At 39.9% G+C, this 20,983-nt stretch overlaps 1 protein-coding gene across 1 annotated transcript in view; it reads right to left on the reverse strand.

Annotated features, from left to right (window-relative positions):
• The window catches only part of LOC145396828 (uncharacterized), a 111,746-nt gene that overhangs the window by 15,064 nt on the left and 75,699 nt on the right, over positions 1–20,983 (reverse strand). Inside the window, exons 13-17 of the mRNA XM_080270113.1 lie at positions 15,351–15,492; positions 13,877–14,013; positions 5,477–5,598; positions 4,083–4,167; positions 247–384 (exon numbers count right to left, since the gene is read on the reverse strand). Of these exons, the coding sequence (XP_080126239.1) occupies positions 247–384; positions 4,083–4,167; positions 5,477–5,598; positions 13,877–14,013; positions 15,351–15,492 (624 nt within the window). The remainder of the gene's footprint in view (positions 1–246; positions 385–4,082; positions 4,168–5,476; positions 5,599–13,876; positions 14,014–15,350; positions 15,493–20,983) is intronic.

The following is a 20,983-nucleotide window of genomic DNA, read 5'->3' on the forward strand; positions in this document are numbered from 1 at the left end:
ACCCATGAAATGTTTCCCTTGGCAGAACAAATCACTTGTGACTGCCCAAGTAAAATAATGTTTTTAAAGAAGGTAAAGGGGTTAAGATATAGAATGAGTACAAGTGCATCATCATCATCATTGTAGTCGTTATCGTCAACTGCGTAATCAGTAAGCATCATCATCAAAAAAGGTACATTAGATCATGAATTTAGGTTAAGTTTAATTAGGTTAAAATGAAACACAATAAAACTAATAATAGCTCACTTTGACAGATACGCTTGGCAAGGGTGGCAGCAAACTCCTCGAGGTCAGTATCCGGGGTGTCAAAGAAATCATTTTTAGGGTCCTCCATGATATCCTCAAAGTTGTTCCTTGAAGTACCCACCACCAGGAAGTAAACATCTGTGGATGGTATGTTACACTTCCTCAGTACAAATACAGGTAGACTGACCAGCTTTTGAGATTTTGTAGCATCTGTTCCCTAGCGATTTGCACTGTTCAGTATGCCTCTGTATCCTATTGTATGTTGCTGATGAAAACCTTTGATATAATACCAATGTGTACAACATTCAAGAGAGTATTAAGATGTAGTTGTAAAAGTTAATCACTTAGGGAAAGAGGTGCTGTTTTTTGAAGCTTGAGATGCCACTCAGTAAATGGTTTTATATCTGAGATGTTCCAGATTATCACAGCATTTTCCCTACAGTTGGAAGCTGTTGTTAATTGTACAAAACTTGCAAATCAGAGTTATAGGTAACAGTGGAACCTGACAATTATTTATAATATACTTTGGAGTTAATGCATAAGTAAGTAACTACAGGCAACTTGAAGCAAGAGTTAAATCCCTTCAGTGCAGTGATTCCTTTTATCTTATTCCTACTGCAACTAGACAGTTTAATTTATCTTAAAAATGGCCTCTCTTATTGTAGGCTTTTTTAGTGCCATGGCTAATCCCTCTAGTGCAAAAAGTCTCTCAACACCTAAATAAAAGTATCAAGAAATTGCAATAATAAAATATGTAAGACTTCCCCAGGTTCAGTGGGTTAAATCTCTGTACTGTACATTAGCATCTTCAGTGGTGTACAGTATTTTTATCTGTAGGTGATATTATTTAGGAGAGTTGTAGGTAGTGAGGGGTTAAGGGAGGCAGCTCCTAGCCTGAGTTCAGTCTCTCCTAACTGAAAAAAGAAGCCTCCGAAGGTATCATTAATTAAATAGGTAGTACATCATTGGAGAAAAAGGATTCATTACACCTTGCATGCTAAAACAGGGGGCTGTTTAGTAGGATTTAGAAAGATACAGTATGGGTTTTGGAAGTTTTGAAAATGTTTGTTGGGATATTTTATTTTGACATTTTCCAAGTGATAGTTGATGAAAGATGCATTGAACTAGTGTAGAGCTTGTTATGATTTTCCCAAGTACAGTTTGCTATCTCTATCTATCAATAGCCAGACACCTTAATCCCAGGAGTGGCAATAAATCACCTTCACCATCAGGCATCCCGTACATTCACACCCCCATCATTTATCCCTCCATCTGTGTCATGTCAGATTTGGAGCAGTTTTGTTTTATATCCCTTCACTTTGATATTATCATTTGTATTCATTCTTACTTTTTTTGGACAGTCTTATTCACCTGAGGAGAGACTTCAGACATTAGGGATTTGTTACAGCCTTTATTAACCCTCTCACTAAAAGAATCCTGACCAAAGTTGAATAAAAGGAGACAGGGAAAAAAAAAAAAAATGATTGAAAGGATTAAGAGATACAGCAAATGGTATATGCATTTCATGATCACTTGTTTAGTAAGGGCCTGTGTAATAACTGAATTGAAATTTAACAAATTACATGCACTGTCCTGGGCTTGGTTTGATCTCAGGCCCCCACCTCCATGTGCATGCATGTTACCACTGAGCCACTCAGAGGATTCCCACTTTGCCTTTGGGCAGCGCGGGCTTTTATAGACCCCATTACACCTACTGTACATGTATTATCATACCAAGAGCCTCACCTCTGTTGGCTAGGCATGGTGAGGTATATTGTACTTAGGTAAGTTCATTTAGGTTAGATAAGGTAAGGTAAAATAGGTCTTATGCAGATTAGGTTAGTCTAGATATACCATGTTTAAGTTTGGTTAGGTTAGTCCAGGTTAGATGTACTGGTATTTATTGTGTGTAGGTTAGACTAGGCTAGGTATATATATATATATATATATATATATATATATATATATATATATATATATATATATATTGTATGTGCAGGTTAGGTTCACTGTACATACTGTTCATTCACTTTCTGGAGGTGAGATAAGCCTGGCCAGCTGATGTGTCACTAACCAGTCATTGGCTGTGTCCACTGAAACAGAAAGCTGTTAGGTATATTTTACACAAGTGTTGGTTGTGGGTGCTGATAAGCTTCCCTCTAACTTAGGGCTTTTACTGAATATCATCATTTGTGTCCACTGCAGTAACAAATGACCTGAAAATGGATTCATAGTGTTTATTTAGAGTGAAAAATTACACATTCTGGCATTAGATTTGGTGCGTGCCCCCTACCTCAAAAGATGATAAATTATCTGTGTAAGAATTATGTAAACCATGCTATCATTCAGGTAACATTTTCTGCAACAGTACTATACCAACTCACAGAATCAGCATAAAAAATTAACCTTTCCTTTCTTCCATCCTTCTTCTTCTTTCTTTCCTTCATTCTTTTCTCTTTCTTCTGCCTATGGGTGAGTTTTCACTCCCTCTTCTGTCTTTCTTTCCTTCATTTTTTCCTCTTCCTTCTTCCTATGGGTGGCTACACTGAGTGACAAGCCAACTGGTTTCCTGTACAGTAAGACACCATTTACTACGCTGGGTGGTAACCATGTAACCAAATTATGGTGCCTGGTGGTTTAGTGGATACTTACAGTGCTCCAATCGGATTGAGCCTGTGTAAGTTTATATCCAAGGAATGGTTGGGGTTTTTTGCTCATGTAATGCCACTCAGGGATGAGTGAGGCTGATCACTCTCATCTTAAATGTCAGGACCAACTTGCCTAGCCCCCAGGTTCCTGCACTTCTGTATAGGGCAACATAGGATTGGATGATGGTTGGATGGATTACAATAATGGTATGGTTAATCAAATATTGTCACTTAACATTTCAAATGCAGGAGCAGGCATGTGTCAAGGCCTGGACAATAATAACATACAGGTTTGTAATGTTTTCACTCCTTCTCTGAGCAAACGCTTATGGTCCTTTTTCATCCTTTGTTTTGTTAGTGGACAAATGACATACAGGCACTGTATATAATCTCTCAGTATACATTGATTCACCTATATGACCAATAGTAATCACTGACATTTTGTTTCTTTCTATGATTGTTTTTCACATATTAGTGATGCTCAGTTTTATTATGCAATTGCTACAAACGCCAAGATTGTTGTACAGTACAATTAGTCATTATGTGGTCTCCAAAAATGCAATCAAGTCGTAAAACAATGATATATATATATATATATATATATATATATATATATATATATATATATGTAAATAACAACAGAGGAAGGAAAAACAAATGAATAAAAATATATATATATATATCCATACACCAGTTACTGGCATCCTCCATTCATAAAAAATCTGTAACAGTTGGAACAGCTGTAGGTTGAAGTTTGGGGGGAAACAACTCCGGGGAAGCAAGTTCCAGAGAGGATTGCGGTATTTAGTAAAAGCATTGGCTAAGAGGGAAGTTAACCAGCACCTGCAGGCAAAAACTAATTACTGGAGGGGTACCTAATAGCTTTTGTAGTATACATAGGCTGTGATTGGGTAGTGACACATCAGTGGGTGCAGCTATCTCACTTCCAAAGAGTGAATGAACTGTAGGATAGGCTGAATATATTGTACAGTATGTAGGTAAGGTAAAGTATGGTATATTGAATAAAGGTGTGTTAGATCAAGTCTACTGTATGTAGGATAGGATAGGTTAGGTATACTGTATGTAGGTTAGGTTAGGTGTACTCTGTGTGTTAGTTGGGTTGTGTACACCATAGGTAGGTTATGTATCTATATATATTCTTACCATAGGCAGTACCATAAGCCTTACCTGGAAAAGTTCGGTTGAAGTCTTCAAACTCCTCAAGGAAGTCTTCTCTTTCCTGTATGCTGCTTGGCACATTCCACACTACCACCTGCAATAACACACAGCTTGGGCTGTATTCTCATAGGTTAAGATGGCTCCCCAACACCTTTTCCTTAAAATTATTCCTGCATATGGTAACATAAGATTGTCTAGTGTATTGAGCCAGTGTTGGTTTTAATTAGATACACAGTTGTTGTTTAGTAATCCTGATCTGTTTGATTGAGCAGACCCTTCAACTATAGGCAAGCAACTGCCCCTGGAAGGCTGTCCTGTGTTTGGGAATAAAGGAGAGGCTTAGTTTCTAGGATGGATGTTGCATTTTTGCTTCTCCACCCAGTTAACAAGGGCATCATAGTAGGCTTCACATCACCCCAGTATTTGGTTATATGGTCACCACCCAGTGTTGTACGCTTGTCACTCAGATAAGTGCCACCTGAAGTGGAGAAAAGAGTAACAAAAAGTGGCAGGAAGAATGAGTGAAATAGGAAGAGGGAAAGGCAGACAGAAAAAGAATGATAAAGGCAAAGGAAGAAATGGGCAGCACTATGTCAAGTGAGAGGAGGATGGTCACCACGTCCTATACAGTAAATAGCATAAGAGACTAGTGAGATGATATTCAAATGGTACACCAGATGCTCTCTGCACTGAACTAGTATACAAGGAATTGCTTACAAGTTAACAAAAAAGTTAAAACCTCTTGCAATATTGTTTATGTAATCTTCACAAACCCACACAAAGCCCTGCTAGTTGATGTATGGTTGCTGTTTTTGCCTATACGATCACCAGCATGGAAGCTTACAGTCATTTGTTTGTTCCAAGATAGCCTTTGAACTCAGGCACTGTTGGGTGTGTTAGTGTCAGTGATGGAAGAGTACTGTTGTGTTGTAGTTCAGTCAGTAAGGAAAGTGCAATGAAGTTAACAACTACCAGTGTAGGTGAGATGGAAACTAAATATTAGACATTTTTGGTGCTAAACAGCAAGTGAAGTGCAGTTAAGGGAAGTAGGTCAGGTGATCTGAAAACCATTTATTAGATTTTGTTGGGTTGTTCCCTCCATGTCAACAAGTGGGTTGGTGGAGGGTTAGTGCCCCTCAAATGGCCACCCCTTATGAGATTATTGCATCTGTCTATAGATATTTAGACATCTTGAATATGAAGTTATAGTTGCATTAGATTTGGTGAATCGTAGTAATGAGTTAGGAATAATTCTTCTGGGGTACCAGTCAAATCATCCCTCTACACTAGGTCAAGGGCTTTGTTGAAAGGGTTTACTGGTCTTCGCGAAGGTAGAACATGATGCGCAACAGTTGTTTGTTTGTTGCTTTTTAATCCATACTTGAGACAGGGTGTGCACTGACCTGAGAGTGAGCAGATGCATTGTCTTTGTTGCTCAGCAGATGGGTATAGAAGTCATTGTAGTATTTGGTCATTTCTGACAACACAGTTCGCATGTTGCCAGAGCTGCCGCCACCGATTGTGCCTGTTGTTGATGACAGGAATTTATGTAGGGCAGTTATCATCAGCATCATCATCATCATGTTCTGATTACCCTGTTACATTAAGTCCTCATTATAAATTACTATATCATGTTGAATGTTCTTTTCTGCTAAGTCCATGGGTAGTTGCAGAAAAATTACCTGTTCAGTGCTTCCTGTAATGCTGATTTGCCAGATTCCCCCAATTCATAGAATTAATTATATCATGGGAAAAAAGTGATATTTTGGAACACATGGCTGACTTGTAATGAGAATTGCCAGTACTTACTACAGTATAAGACAGTGGGGTGGATCTTAAACACCTAAAGGTAAAGTAGGAACTGTCAAAAGCACCCAGTGAAATATGATATGCAGTCAGATCTTTCTTAAAATCTGTGATGCATCCAAGTAAAGTGCTACACTAATTGAAACATGCTTTTTGTTCATGGTTGAGGGATTAAAAGCACTAATAACATTAATTGAATCATGCTTTTTATTCATGAGTGATGGGTTAAAAGCACCAATAATATTAATTGAAACATGCTTTTTCTTCATGATCATGGGTAAAAAACACTAATAACATTAATTAAAACATGCTTTTTGTCCATAATTGAGGGGTTAAAAGCACAAAAAACATTATGGTAATTTTGGCTTCAAGAAAATTTATATTGAATCTTTAGTAATTTCAAATGAAAACCAGGTAATAATGCATCAGCAGTTTAATCATGAAGCAGCCTTAATTAAAATACAAATGAGGACTGCCTGTACATTCATTACCTCACCATTGTGGCTTGCATCAGCTGTATATGAGGGAAATGCAATGAATACCTGTTGTGTTGTTGCCTAACCCCAGTCACTCTGATAAAGCAGACTTGACAGTGAGTACCTGTAATGGACATGAATGGGAAGGGGTTATGGCAATATATTGTGGAAGGAAAACCTAATGCTGCAGTGAGTATTTATGGTGCATACTCTGTCCACTATAATTTGCCTTCTGTCTGTCCTGAATGCTGAGATGTAAAAAGATTTTAATACTAGGAAGCAGTGCCAATTACAAAAAAAGTACCAAAATACTGTATTGCAGAAAGGACTTTGTTCTGTAACTTATATCATTGAGCTTTTGGAAATATGCAGCAAATTGACAGAAGTCCTTGCCAGGTTTAAGTAGACAAAATAGTGGTGTGAAGGACATAAAGGTAGATTGATGTATGAGTGGGTGACAGGGGTGTGCGATACCCTGATGTTTGTTCATTGTATATAAGGATTAGCTTATCAGAGAATCATAATGAAGGGTTATGGTAATGTGAGTGAAGCTATTGATAAATGAAGAGGGATGCAATATCTCAGATATGATGTACAGGACAGAGATGATGCTGTACTGCTTGCTGAACAGGAAGTGTTCAGACTGGTTCTGAGTTTTGAAAATATATGTGAGCAGTAAGGTGTGGAGTTAAATATAGGTAGAGTTACATGATGATACAATAATTTGATGGGGAGGATGATTCAGACATGATGTGCTGGTGAAGGGAGAGACTTACATTGGTGAAATGATGTAAATATCTCTATGTAGTGGTGGTAAAGAGAAGCAAGCATAATAAGGAAATTGAGAGTAGATAGAGAAGATGAAAGGGTGTGCAAGGAACACCATGATGGAATGAAGAGGTGAAACAGGCTGTGGTGCAAAAGAAGAAAACCTATAATGAGTGGATGGGAAACAGAGGCATGGAGGAAGTTGAGTGATGGAAGAGCAAGTTATATGTTGAGAGGAAGAGAAAGGTGAAAAGATTAGTAAGAGTGAGATTAGATGAGGAATTTGAATGTAAAGGAGAGGGAATGTCAGAAAATGTTCTGGAAGGAGGCAGAGTTAGACAGGATGATAAAGAAATTAGTAGGGAAGTGAAAGATAAAAAGTTCAGGTGGCAAGTGGAGAAGGGATAAAAGGTGAGCAGATGGAGAGAGCACTTTGAGGAACTGTTAACCATAGAGAATGAAAGTAATATGATATAAGTGGCTGGGGAATGGTTGGGAGAAGGAGGGAGGAAGAGATCAGGAGGATGGAAGTAATGAAAGCATTGAAGAAAGTCAAAGCCCCAGGAATTGATGGAGAGTTTGGTGAAATGGTGAAGCACGGGGGAGAGATAGTAGTGGAATGGAACTGGAAGATATGCATATTGCCCTGGGAGGAAGGTAGAGTCCTGGAGGATTGGAAGTCAGGTATAATTATTCCCCTGTATGAAGAACAAAAGGGAACAAAAAGTGTGTGGTAATCATAGGGGCATTTGTCTCTTGAGTGTACAAGTAATAGGAAAAGTATATGGTAGGATACTTATTGACAGTGGTAGGGAAATAACAGAGGTATTAGTTGGAGAAGAACAGGGATGTTTTAGGAAGGGAAGAGGATGTGTAAGTGAGATATTCAACCTTAGGTCTTCAGTGGAAAAGATTCTAGAGAAGAGAAAGAAGTTGTATGCGGCCTTCCTGGATTTGGAGAAAGCTTAAGACAGGGTGGATAGATAAGGGAATGTGGAAAATTTTAAGAATACATGCAGTTAATGGGAAGCTGTTGAATGCTATGAAGAGTATGTATGAGGGTGCTAAGGCTGCAGTGGGTGTGGATAGTGAACTGAGTGAATTTTTCTATCTGAAAGATAGATTGAAACAGGGACGTATCATGTCTCCATGGTTGTTCAGTCTGTTTTTGGATGGGGTTATGAAAGAGATACAAGGTAGGTCAGTGGATGTTGGAGCGACCCATACAGTATGAGAGAGGGCAATATTTGGAAACATCTTTTACTGTTAGCAGATGTCACTGTATTGTTAAGTGAAGAAGGGGAACTGCAAGGCATGGTAAATGAGTTTGGGAGAGTGTAAGAAATGGAATCTAAAGGTGAATGTGGAGAAGAATAAAGTTATAGTCTTTGAGAGATATGAAGTCAGTGAATGCAGAGTGAGGTTGGATGATGAGGAAATGGATAATGCAAGTGCATTTAAGTATTTGGTTAGTGTGATGAGTAAGGATGGATGTTTGGAAGATGAAGTGCTTGAAAGGGTACAGCAGGGAAGAAAGATTGCTGGTTATTTGAAGGCAGTGTTAAGAAATAGGGAAGTGAGCATGGAAGTAAGAAAGTTGCTGCATGATAGTATTGTGATACCAACTCTAATCTATGGAAGCGAAGCTTGGACCTTGTTGGAAGGACACAAGTCAAGAGTGAGAGCAGTGGAAATTAGTTATTTGAATGGAGCATGTGGAGTTACATGGAGAGACAGACAAACAAATAAGGAAGTGAAGGAACATTGTAGTGTGGATGTGGATGTGATAGAAAGCATTAGGAGAAATACATTGGCGTGGTTTATTCATGTGGAGAGGATGGAGGGCGAGAGACTAACAAGAAGAGTGTATGTGAGTGAGGTGAAGAGTGGGAGAGGAGAGGGAGGGGGAGACTGAGGATGAGGTAGAGGGGAGTGGAGAGATATATATAATATGAGAGAAGGGGGGGGGGGCTGAGCTGGGGGTAGGGCAGTGAAATGGCAGGGTGAGGCAATTTGTTTGCAGCCAACCCTTACAGGATTAAGGCATCTGGCAGTTGATAGATAGAGAGTAGGTAGGCTTGAAGAAGCAATGTGGCTGGTGCTTGGAAAGCTTGGTTCAGAGAAGAGCAGTGTCTACAGATGCTGCAAGCGGACTTCTTAACCCTTTGAGATTCCGATGACACTTTTTTTTGTTATTTCAAATCCAGATTCCGATGACAAATTTATTCGACATTTTGAGATACTTTTGTAAAATATTCACCATAAATCGCATTTACACATCATAACAAAGGGACTCGGGCATGATGTCTCGGAATGACTGCTCTGTGCATGGCAGGTATGACTCATGGCTTTGTTACTTTAGTACTTTATATTTTTCTACGGAAAGGTATAAAATTTTTTATCTTTACTCAACCTCAACTTGTCATTTTGACTTTTTATTTTCTTTGTTTCTTCTTTTAACACACTATGATAAAGTCCAACTATTCAGCTTTGAAGTGCCCCCCAAAGCAGCTTTATATCATGAAAAATGTATTTACACCGACTGATCAAAGGAAAAGATTGCGAAGTGAATATGCAGCCGAGAATCATAAAAAATTGTGTATCTTTTTTCATTCACTTTACCGCACAATAAAATGCAGAAATTACCATAATCTATAAATGATTTTAAAAGTTATATCATTGTAAACATAATGTATTGTAGTTATGCATGGTTTAAACCAGATTTTGTATATATCTTTTTTTTTCTTCTTCTTCTTTTTTTCTGAATATTTATCTACAGCAAGGTATAACATTTTTGGTTTTTGCCTAAGTTCAGCTCGTTTTCTTTTTCCTTTTCACAATACACTACGGTAAAGTTTAACTATTCAGCTTCAGAATAACACCACAACCAGCATTATATCATAAAAAATGTATTTACACTAACCGATCCAAGAAAAAGATTGTGGTGCGTATATGCAGCTGAGAATCATGACGAAAAAAAAAATCTTTTTTTTTTTTTTCCTTTTGCTTTATTGCACAATAAAATGCAGATTACCATAATCTGTATATCATTGCAAAGGTAATTTATTGTAGTTTTGGATGGTTTAAACCAGATTTATGTATCTTTATCAGTTTTTCTCTCTCTCTTTTTTTTTTTTTTTTTTCAGGGTATAAAGTTTATGGATTTCGCCAAACTTCAACTTGTCATTTTGAATGTTTTCGTTGTTTTCCCTCTTTGAACATACTGCGATAAAGTACAACAATACAGCTTTAAAATGACACCAAAACCAACATCCTATCTTGAAAACTGCATTTACACAGAGCATATAAAGAAAAATATCAAGGCACGAAGATGTGGGTCAGCACAAGAGAGGCTGACTCTAGCACAGACATAATCTGCCTGGCCCAGAAACCTGTTGGGGTTAAGTGTGTTTCATTGTCCTCACTGTGTACTGTATAGGTTTGAGACTTAGGTATGACATACAGTGGACAAGGTATGACATACAGTGTCCACAAAAAGAATGGAGCACCTGACGTTGAAATCAATGGGAAAGAGCACTCAAATTTATTGCAGTTTGTAGCTTAGTCTTGTGACCACCCAAAACTGTCAAATGTCTTGCAATGCAGAGACACATGAAAACAAGACAACCTTCAGTTCCCACTTCAGTTCTCTTTTGAGCTGTCTTTGGGAGTGAATTAGTGCCGCTTGCTCCTCTACCACTGTCCTCTATTTCCGCTTGTTAGCTTATTGGTGCTGCAGTTTTTGCACCAATACACCCAGATGGCTACTACCAACCTCAGTGCCAAAGATAAGGTGCAGATTTTGGCTGGAAGGCTGAAAATGTGTCAACAAAAGAAATAGCAACCTGCGACACGTCATGTGTTCTGTACCACATGCACGAGATTGCAATGTGGTGCATGGACATGGTCATAGAATAGTTCTGTAATCTTGCTGACTCCATGCTCCGGTGCCTGAAAAGGGTCATAAAAGCAAAGGGGATATCCCTTTTGCCCATATGACCCTATTCAGGAACCTGGGCATGGAGTCGGCAAGGTTCCTGAAGTATTCTATGTTCATGCACCACATATTTGTGATCTCATGGATGGAGGGTGGAACAGATAACGTGTTGCATGTTTCTGTTTCTTTTACTGACAAATTTTCGGTTTTCCAGGCCCAAATCAGAGCCTTTTCTTCAGCACCGAAGTTGGTAGGAGCCATCTGGGTGTGTTGGTGCAAATGCTGCAGGGCCAACAAGTGAAAATAGAGAGTAGTGGTCCTGGAGAAAGTAGCACTATTGCACTTTCAAAGGCAGCTCATGGAGCACTGAGGTGGGAACTGAAGGTCATCTTGTTTTCATGGTGTGTCTCTGCATTGCCAGACATAAGATAGTGCTGGTCGGCTGTGAGACTAGGCTGCACACGCAAAAATTTAAATGCTTTTTCCCATTGATTTTCTATGAAGGGCACTCTATACTTTTGCGGACACTCTATGTTTGAGACGTCATGAGGAAGGGTAGTAGAAGTGAAACTTATGGACATGTTGGTTGGATACATATTTTGTATAGAAATTTGTGAAGTGTGTGGTGTAAGGAGGTCTATTGATCAAAGAGTAGTAGTAGTAGTAGTTGTTCCCTAGGCAGTCTGGCCGAACAGCCCCGAGTCCCTTAGGAAGGCCATGGCCGAGACCGGGCTTTCCCACAGAGCTCTCAAAGAGTGTATGTTGTGTTGTTGGCGTAGGTGATTGTGTGCAATGCAGTCTTCCATAATGTGCATAATAGTACAGGGTGCTGTGTTGCATCTTGAACAAGCATCAGCGACAGAGTCATCCAGCCTCTTCGGGTAGCTTAGGAGGGCTGGATGGTGCCCACATCTCAAAAGAGACTGCTTTAGTAGCATGTTCATATAGTAAAAAGATATGAAAAAGTTAATGAAAAGGATTATATAGGTGAGTTTCAGGATGGAAGGAGGCTTGAAATACTAATACAGTATGAAGATAGCTGGATATGGTACGTGAGTGTAACTGAAAGCAAGGTACCTTATGGGTGTCAGATGTCGGAAACAAGGGAAGAGAAATGGTTTTTTATGTATTGTCTTGCAAATTTGCGAGGTTTGCTCTCCTTTTAAAGTTTGTCAGCTTATGTAATTGTTTTTATTCCACTGACATTAAGCATAAAAGAAAAAAAATGTGGATGGTGTGCTTGTCAGGTGGAACTAATATTTTTGAAAGCTTGAGTGAATGGATGATTGATTCATTTCATTTTGTATTGACTGTAGTTGATAACTCTTTTGTGCTTTGCTACTCCTATTTCTTGATGACTTTTCCCTCATTTATTTTTAGGAGTTGGAATTAGGATGCTGTGCTGATGGTGTAAAAAAAAAAAAAATGATATGCAAACACTACAAAAAGAAAGTACGTATATGAATAAAAGAATAAAGCAGTAATGTAAGGTTCAAATGCATCATCATATGAAGAGCAGGCATCCAGCTTTCGGAAATTGAACAGGATGTATATGAACATTAGTGTTGTATAAGTATGAAGTGGTAACTTGTGTAGGCATATGTAGAAGGGATGATAGTTGTGGAAAAAGCATTGTGAGTTGTTTATGAAAAATTGGCAGTAAAGTTGATATGTGAACTGCAGTGGATACAGACTGTGATTGTACCCATAAGTAAGTAAGTAAAGGAAATTGAAATAAATGCAGTAATTAATGGGGAAGAAGTTGTTGAGTGTTGTAGGTAAGATGTATAGATGATTAGTGTTAGAAAAGGGAAGGTAGTTATCAGAATATTGGATTGAGGGTTGTTTCTGAGGATGAACATATGGAGGAAGTTCAGGAAGGATGATGTTTGGCTGAAGGTTATGAGGGCTGTGGTGTCTCTGAATTGGTGTTTATGATTATGGTATTTAGCATAGTTCTGGATGGTAGGAGAGAGATGTTTTCAAGGCACTGTGTGTTGTGCAGCTAAGTATTGTAGTATGCTCTGTATATTATTATTTTTATCATTATTAGATTAGATGATGATGATGATGATTATTGTGGAAGTTGGGGTAATATATAGTTGCAAGGCAGAAATGGATCTTGTGCTTAAACAATCAACTATGTACTTCTCCTGTTTAGTGTAGTCTGTGATCAGAAGTACTGTACCCTTGTTTCTTGCTGAAGATGATCTAGATTTCTGATCATCCTCATCTCTTTGCTAGCTGTCTACTACCCAGTGTAATAAATACTGGCAGTTCTTATTATAAGTAAGGGATGAGTTACAACACAATAAATTTTTGTAATTCTTAATGACTTTATACAGTCTTTAAAGACTATGAAAACTGTTGGCTAAACCTAGTTTTCTATGGCATATATAGCGTATTTAATCCACATGAGAAGTCACTTTTTTTTTTTTATGGTAGAAAGTGCTCAGATAGAAAAATTTTAGACAACCTTTTCATTGCAGTGCTACTTGAAAGTGGCATACATGTCTGGTAGCATTGAACATGAAGAGGTTATCTTTAATTTTTCCAGCAGAATGCTTTCTGATGTGGAAGAATGTCTCGAATATCACAACATTTAGCATATCACTACAACTGTAAATTGGGGGAAACTGGTAGGTCAGCTTCTTAGGTAGCAAGGAACTTAAGTAGTCCATTTTTCTTCAGTTTACTAAGGACTTAATGGCAAAGAGGGATTTAAAAAAAAAAACTATTTACAATAAGAACTGTATGTAAGGAAAAATATGTTATGACAGAATTTCAGGCACAGTATTCTCAGTGAAATGACTTACTGTCCTCAGTGAAGTTGCTGCCCCAGTCAGCCACATTGCTGAAGTTAGTCATGGGTTCGATAAACGCACCACTCTTGCCGTTCATCACACCTATCCGGGACCGATCAACACCTACACCCAGGAGTTGACCCAAGTGACTGGCAGAGGGGAAAAAGGATCATTTATGGTAAGTATCTGCTGACTACTTCTATCTCTGTCATATTTTAGCTCTCCTTGCCTTATGGACTGTATCCTTGAGTGGGAAAGAGATAGGGATGATGATAATGACTTTATATTCAGTCAACTTGGACTCACTCTCAGGGGAATTAATTATCTTCCATGAGCAGGAACTGAATATTAGAGTTGTCCAACTGTGATACAGTTAATGGTTGTGGTGGTATTAACACTCTCGGGGTTCAAAGTCTCATTTGAAGTAGCAAAAAGTTCTTTGACATCATCTGGGATGGAATATTAACATTGTCTTGGCCAAAAATTGCTGCGTCCGCTTGTTGAATACTGAAGATTAACAATAAATTAACAGTAGAAAATGCTGTAGAGGAAAGTGCAGTGGTAAGGATATTGAGGTGCAGTATTTTCTTATTCTGCCATTAAGAGCTTAAGGCCGCATCTACACCAGTTACTTGTTAGTGTAGGCAGGAGTTCTACATCACCATAATGCATAGAAATTCTCACCTGCACCCATCCATGCCTATGGCCGAGGGCCACAAGCACCACCACCACCACCACCATCACCTTTTGTACTGGTACATTCATTCTCTTCATTTGACCCTACCATCTAAGCACAAACTGTCCATCCTTGTTATCAGTAAGTTTCCTTACTCTACAGTACTTCTTTCATGAATCACTCCCCACCCCCCCCTTCAAGTGAATTGCACATGCATCCCTCAATGATTGCATTTCCACTGCTCTTGAATTCTAACTCAGACCATACCAGTGTCACAACACCTATACATAAATTTGCAAAGAAAATGGAGGGTAGTGATACAAGGAAGAAAGTTGTGTAAGCTGCAGTGGATTGCATAAAGATGTGTTAGTGTCATCAGTGCATGAAGAAACCTTCCAGATAAACAGTAATTACTCATTTTGTGTTGGTGACGTGTTCCAGAACATGGCAAATGTTTCCATGTAACCAGTTTTGTAAATTAGAAAAAACTGGCTAATCAGCAGAATAGTTAATGTGGAACTTTAATAGTTTGTACAAATAACCATGGAGATAATAACAAAAAGGAGCATTAAAAAAGGTGACATATTATGAGGACTGTACTTGTTTCCTTTACAGAATTCTACTTCACTCCAACAGATGATTTTATTCAGCTTTGAAGAGATTTTTCAAACTTGAGAGATCAGATTTTGACTTCATTAATCTCACTGCTACTAGGGTGCTGCATTAATTTGAATAAAACCAGCTGGTGGTGATCTGGTTAAAAGGAAAAAGGCCACTGGATTTCAGGGGTTAATGGCCCAGTGTGCTTACGCGATATACTGGCGCTGATTCTCCATTTTGGTTGTGCCTCCGTCACCACTGTACACCACCAGCACGTCTGCCATATTCTCACATGGTACCTCCTTGTTCGCCATCACTGGGCACCTTTCGTAGTCTGAATAGTCATAGCTGTCTGTGGAGGAAATTGCAATAATATGCTGAAATACGTAGTCTGAATAGTCATAGCTGTCTGTGGAGGAAATTGCAATAATATGCTGAAATATGATGTCATCAAAGTGAAGGAGTTGAACCTTTTGTCGTATGAGGCCACTAAAAGGGTTGGTGGTGGGTTAGTGCCCCACCCCGTAAAAAGAACTACTGTAACCAAACAAGCGAACAAAGTGCCTTGGACCAGGACGGACCATACGTTGATGACAAAGGAATGGACAAAGGACATTCTGAGGGTGGGAACATGAAATGTGAGAGGAGTGAATGATAACGTGAAAGAGAGATTGTTCAGGTGCTTGAAAATGCAAGAGTGGATGTATGTGGATTGACTGAAACTAAATGGAAGGTGAAAGGGTGAGAGAATGGGAGTATGGTTTAGGAATACCTGTATGTGCGGGAGTTAATGGGAATGAGAGGGCAAGAGAGGGAGTATGTCTGATGATAGATAGATTTGGAAGGAAAATATAAGAGAGTATGGAACGGTAGGTGCAAGGTTGTATGGGTGAGGATGAAAGTAGGCAAACAAGCTTGGACAATTGTAAGTGGGTATATGCCGACAGAGGACCGAGTGGCAAGAGTGAAAGATGAGTTTTGGGTGATGTTGCTTTGTGTATGGATAAGTTTGAGAGGATTGAGAGTGGCAAAGTTGGTAATGTATGAGTGGATGGAGTGGTTGGTCAGTGGGGTGTGCCAGCTGATGTAGATGGGAATGGTAGTGCTTTGGTGCACACCTGTGCTAGTAAGGGGTTGGCAATAGCCAACACCTTCTTCCGGCATAAGATGATCCTCAGGTATACCTGGAGAGTCATGGGGAGGATGGATGGTGAACTTGTTGAACAAAAGGCAGTGATAGATTACCTCTGTGTGGATGAGTGAGTGAGAAGACAAATGTTGGATGCAAGAGTGTGGAGAGGGTGGGGGAATGGAATCTCTGACCATCACTTAGTGATGGCCAAGGTTAGGCTGCAAAGAAAATGGGTGAAGAGATGTAGGGAAAGACAGGAGGAAACAGTTCCTGTTAAAAGAGTGGAGAAGTTGCAAGAGAGTGATGGCCAAGGTTAGGCTGCAAAGAAAATGGGTGAAGAGACGAAGGGGAAGACTGGAGGAAACAGCTCCTGTGAAAAGAGTGGAGAAGTTGCAAGAGAGTGAGAAAATGGCAGAGTAAAAGAGCATAGTGAAAGAAAGGTTAGGAAGGTATGAGTTAGAGCACAAGGAAGGGGTGGAAGAAGTATGCAAGATATTCATGAAAGAGATAGGTGCAGCGTGCAAGGTGGTTTGTGCAGGGGTGTGCAAGGGACAGCATGGTGAAATGATGAGGTGAATTGAGCTGTGGAACAAAAGAAGAAGGCATATAGTGACTGACTAGTGAGTATAGGTAGGGGAGAAGATGAGAGAGAGAGGAGAGAGGTATATGTTAGCAGAAGGGAGGTGAAGAGATTGGTGAAGGAGAGTAAGAGATTAGTGGATGAAGAGTTTGGGAGGAATCTGAGTGTGAAATGGAGGGAGTGTAAGAAATTGTTTTGGAAGGAGGTAAAGAAAGTAAGACCATGTGAAAGGGGAATCAGTAGGGGAGTGACATAGGAATAATAGATTGTTAGTGGAGAAGAGAGAGAAAATGAGGAGATGGAAGGAGCACTTTGTGGAATTGCTGAATGTAGAAAGTGAGAGTATAAGTGGTTGGGGAGTGTCTGGGAGAAGACGAGATGAGAGGAGGGAGGAAAAGATCAGTAGGGCAGAAGCAGTTGCAGCAGTGAAGAAGATCAAGATGGGAAAGGCCCCAGGAATTGATGGAGTGTGTGATGAAATGCTGGAGTATGGGGGTGAGATTTTGTGGAGTGGATATGGAAGTTGTGTAGGTTGGCTTGGGAAGAGGGAAGGTTCCAGAGGACTAGAAATCAGGTATAATTGTCCCTTTATACAAAGGAAAAGGGGAGAGAGAAGTATGTGGTAACCATAGGGGTATTTGCCTTCTTAGTGTGATTGGAAAAATATATGGTAGAATACTTATTGATAGTGTTAGGCATATAACAGAGGAATTAGTTGGAGAACAAGAAGGGGGATTTAGGAAGATGTGTAGATCAGATCTTTGTTCCAAGATGTTTAGTGGAGAAGTATATAGAGAAGGGAAAGAAAGTGTATGCTACCTTAATGGACTTGGAGAATGCATGTGACAGAGTAGATAGGCAAGGTATGTGGAAGGTTTTAAGAATACTGTATATAGAGTGGAAGGGAAATTGTTGAGTGCTGTGAAGAGTATGTACAAGGAAGCTAGTGCTACGGTGCGGGTGGATGGTGAGCTGAGTGAGTTCTTTGATCTAAATGTGGGACTGAAACAGGGTTGTGTGATGTCTCCATGGCTGTTTAGTATATTCATGGATGGGATTGTAAAGGAGGTGCAACGTAGGGCAGTGGATGTGGGGGTGGCTCTAATGAATGAGGGTGAGGTGTCGAAGATTCTGATGTTGCTTTGTGCGGATGATACTGTATTGTTGAGTGAAGATGAATGGGAGTTGCGAGGTTTGGTGAATGAATTCGGGACAGTGTGTAGGAAGAGAAATCTGAAGGTTAATGTAAACAGGAGTAAAGTTATGGTGTTTGTGAGGAATGAGTCACAGAATCGACAGTGAGGTTGGATGGTGAGGATATAGGGAATGTGAGTGCATTCAAGTACTTGGGTAGTGTGATGAGTAAGGATGGAAGTTTTGGGGATGAAGTACTTGAAAGGGTACAGGAGGGAAGGAAGGTTGTTAGTTCACTGAAAGCGGTGATGAGAAATAGGGAGGTGAGTATGAAAGTTAAGAAGTCACTGCATGATAGTATTATGATCCCTACCCTGACGTATGGACCTTGCTAGAGGGGAACAAGTCAAGAGTGAGAGGAGTGGAAATGAGTTACCTGAGGGGAGCATGTGGAGTGACATGGAGGGACAGGTTGACGAATGAAGAAGTTAAAGAACATTGTGGGGTGGATGTGGAGTGATTGAGAGAATTAGAAGAAATACACTGAGGTGGTTTGGACATGTAGAAAGAATGGAGAATGAAAGACTGACTAAGAGGGTGTATGTAGGTGAAGTGGAGGGAAGGGGAGACTGAGGATGAGATGGAGGGATGGAGTTGAGTGGTATATGAGGGAGGAGGGAGTGAGTTGGGGGGAGGACAGTCAAATGGTGGGTGACAGAACTACTTGGAGACGTTTTGTCTGCGGTCACCCTTTGTGGGATTAGGGCGTCGGGTTATAGATAGCTAGAGACAGGATAAAACAAGAGCCACTCCCATTTTACCCATTTTGAGACATTGGGGCCCAGAGGCAAGGGTACAGCAATCCTGTTCTTCTAAGAGTCAACAACCAGCCTACTTTCCTTGGTGGCATTACTTGATCAAAAAGTTTCCATTCACTTCTTAGGGATTGAATCAAATGCAAGGACTTCACTTTAATCGGGGTATTCGTACCATGAGACCATCAGCCAGTGCTACACCACTTGAAAGACAAAGCTCCAATAACCTTGCAAATATACTATAGTAATGAAGGGGTAGTGAAGTTGACATGGTAGAGGGGGTAAGGAGGTTAGAGGAAGGGTGTGCCTGGGAGCAAGGGCAAGGCACAGATACAGTCAGGGACAAACTTGCTGCCCTACCATTCCACTCTGTTCACCACTTCACTTGTAAGGCATGTCTGTCAGTTTCCTCCATGGTGCATCATATCAGACAGTCATCTGTGGCTGGTATTTTAGTGTAAACAAAGAGAAGAAAGTGAGAAGTAAAGAGATGAATTATTAGTTAAACTTTTGTCCTAGAGTGTTGATTAGTTTGGTGTCTTGAGTTAGGTTGAGTGTAGTGTGATTTGGATACTGTTTTAATACGATACATCTGTCAAACCAGTACTTTATGACAGCCACATTGGATATTGTAGGGTGATCCTCAAGCCAGACTCTGCGTATTACAATCGTTGTAATACATTATGAACAATTAATTTATGTAATTGCTAAAATTAGTAACTGGAAACTATATCATTCTAGAATGAAACCTGACAAGGTCACTGGGTAAGAGGTAGGGAGGAGAAATGAAGTCTTTATGTTGAGCAGTAGTTCAATTACTAGGAATACTGACAAAACAGTTTTACCAATTTGTTTCCTTTGTGTTACTGAGGGTGGTCAGATGTAGATGCAGGTGTTGGAAAGTCCCCCCCCCCCCCTCCCCCTCCCCCCAGTGAGAGAGGGAGCAAGGCAGTGAAGTGGCATTGGAGAGGGCGACATGGAAGCGATTTATTTGTGGCCACCCCTTACAGGATTGAGGTGTCTGGCAATAGATAGATAGACATCTTTCCTATTTGTTTGTCAGGCTTTAGACAAATACTGTTCCTTAATCTTGCAGGAGGTTGTCATGAAAAAATGCCTCCATGTTGCCCTATCCTTTGCCATCAGGTGGCTCTGCTCTGCTCCATCATCACTCTCATTCATATACCTCCCCATCGATCTCTTTACCTCATACATAGTCACCCTCTCTTCCCCTTCCTCATACGACAGTTTCTCACTCTCCATTCACTCCACATGTTCACACTACTAGGCCATCTCAGGGTACTTCTAACACTTTCCAGCACATCATCAACATCATAGCACTCCCAGACTTCCTCTCTGTATGTCTACCTGTAACTCATCATGATCCTCTCAGAAAACTCATATCCACTCCTCCCATACTTGACTTCTTTTATTCCAGCAAAATCCAAATTTTACTTCCATTCAGTAGTGTGTGGATCACAGTACTGTCATTCAGTGGCATCTTTACTACGTTGCTCACCTCCAGATTCCTTAGCCCGCATTCTCGTTGGGTAATGAAGTTCCCCAGCACCTCTTTCCTAGTGATTTATTTTTGTATATGGCTGATTATCATCCATTTGCACATTATCTGTGCAGAGTATGGTGATATTGGAAAGATTTATGTTATACAGAAAGGGGACAGTAAGGCTTAATAAAATTAAATCTCTTAGGAAAAGGTGTTAGGGAGTTTCCTCAGCCTACAAGAATACAGACCCTTGTCACAACCCTCAGTGTATAGTACGGTTGTGTTCAGGAGAAATGATGCATGTCTACTCGTTTACTGTACTGTACTTTGGGATCCATTGCTGGTAAGATTTGTAACTAATGCTCTCACTTACTGGTGCGTTAATGACCAGTGCACCAGGCAGCAAGTGAAACAGTTCCACATCCCACCGATAGTAGGCTCTGCAGTAGATAATATGAGCAGATATGTATTATTTTTCCTGCACTGCCCTTTCTCACAATGTGTCTTTTAAATTCCCGTCCTTGTTCATTGTGTCATACTTGAAGATGCTTACATTTTCCATCTCCTGACCACTCAGCCACACTGTGCACTCTGTGACTTCATGCCCTTAAAATACCATAGGTTTGGTACATTCATTTTCAAATTTGTTTCTTACATTCATTTTGAAACTCATTCACC

The sequence above is a fragment of the Coenobita brevimanus genome, chromosome 39, assembly GCF_032717465.1.
Source record: "Coenobita brevimanus isolate Jiangsu-jjx chromosome 39, ASM3271746v2, whole genome shotgun sequence".
Taxonomy (NCBI): Eukaryota; Metazoa; Arthropoda; class Malacostraca; order Decapoda; family Coenobitidae; genus Coenobita; species Coenobita brevimanus.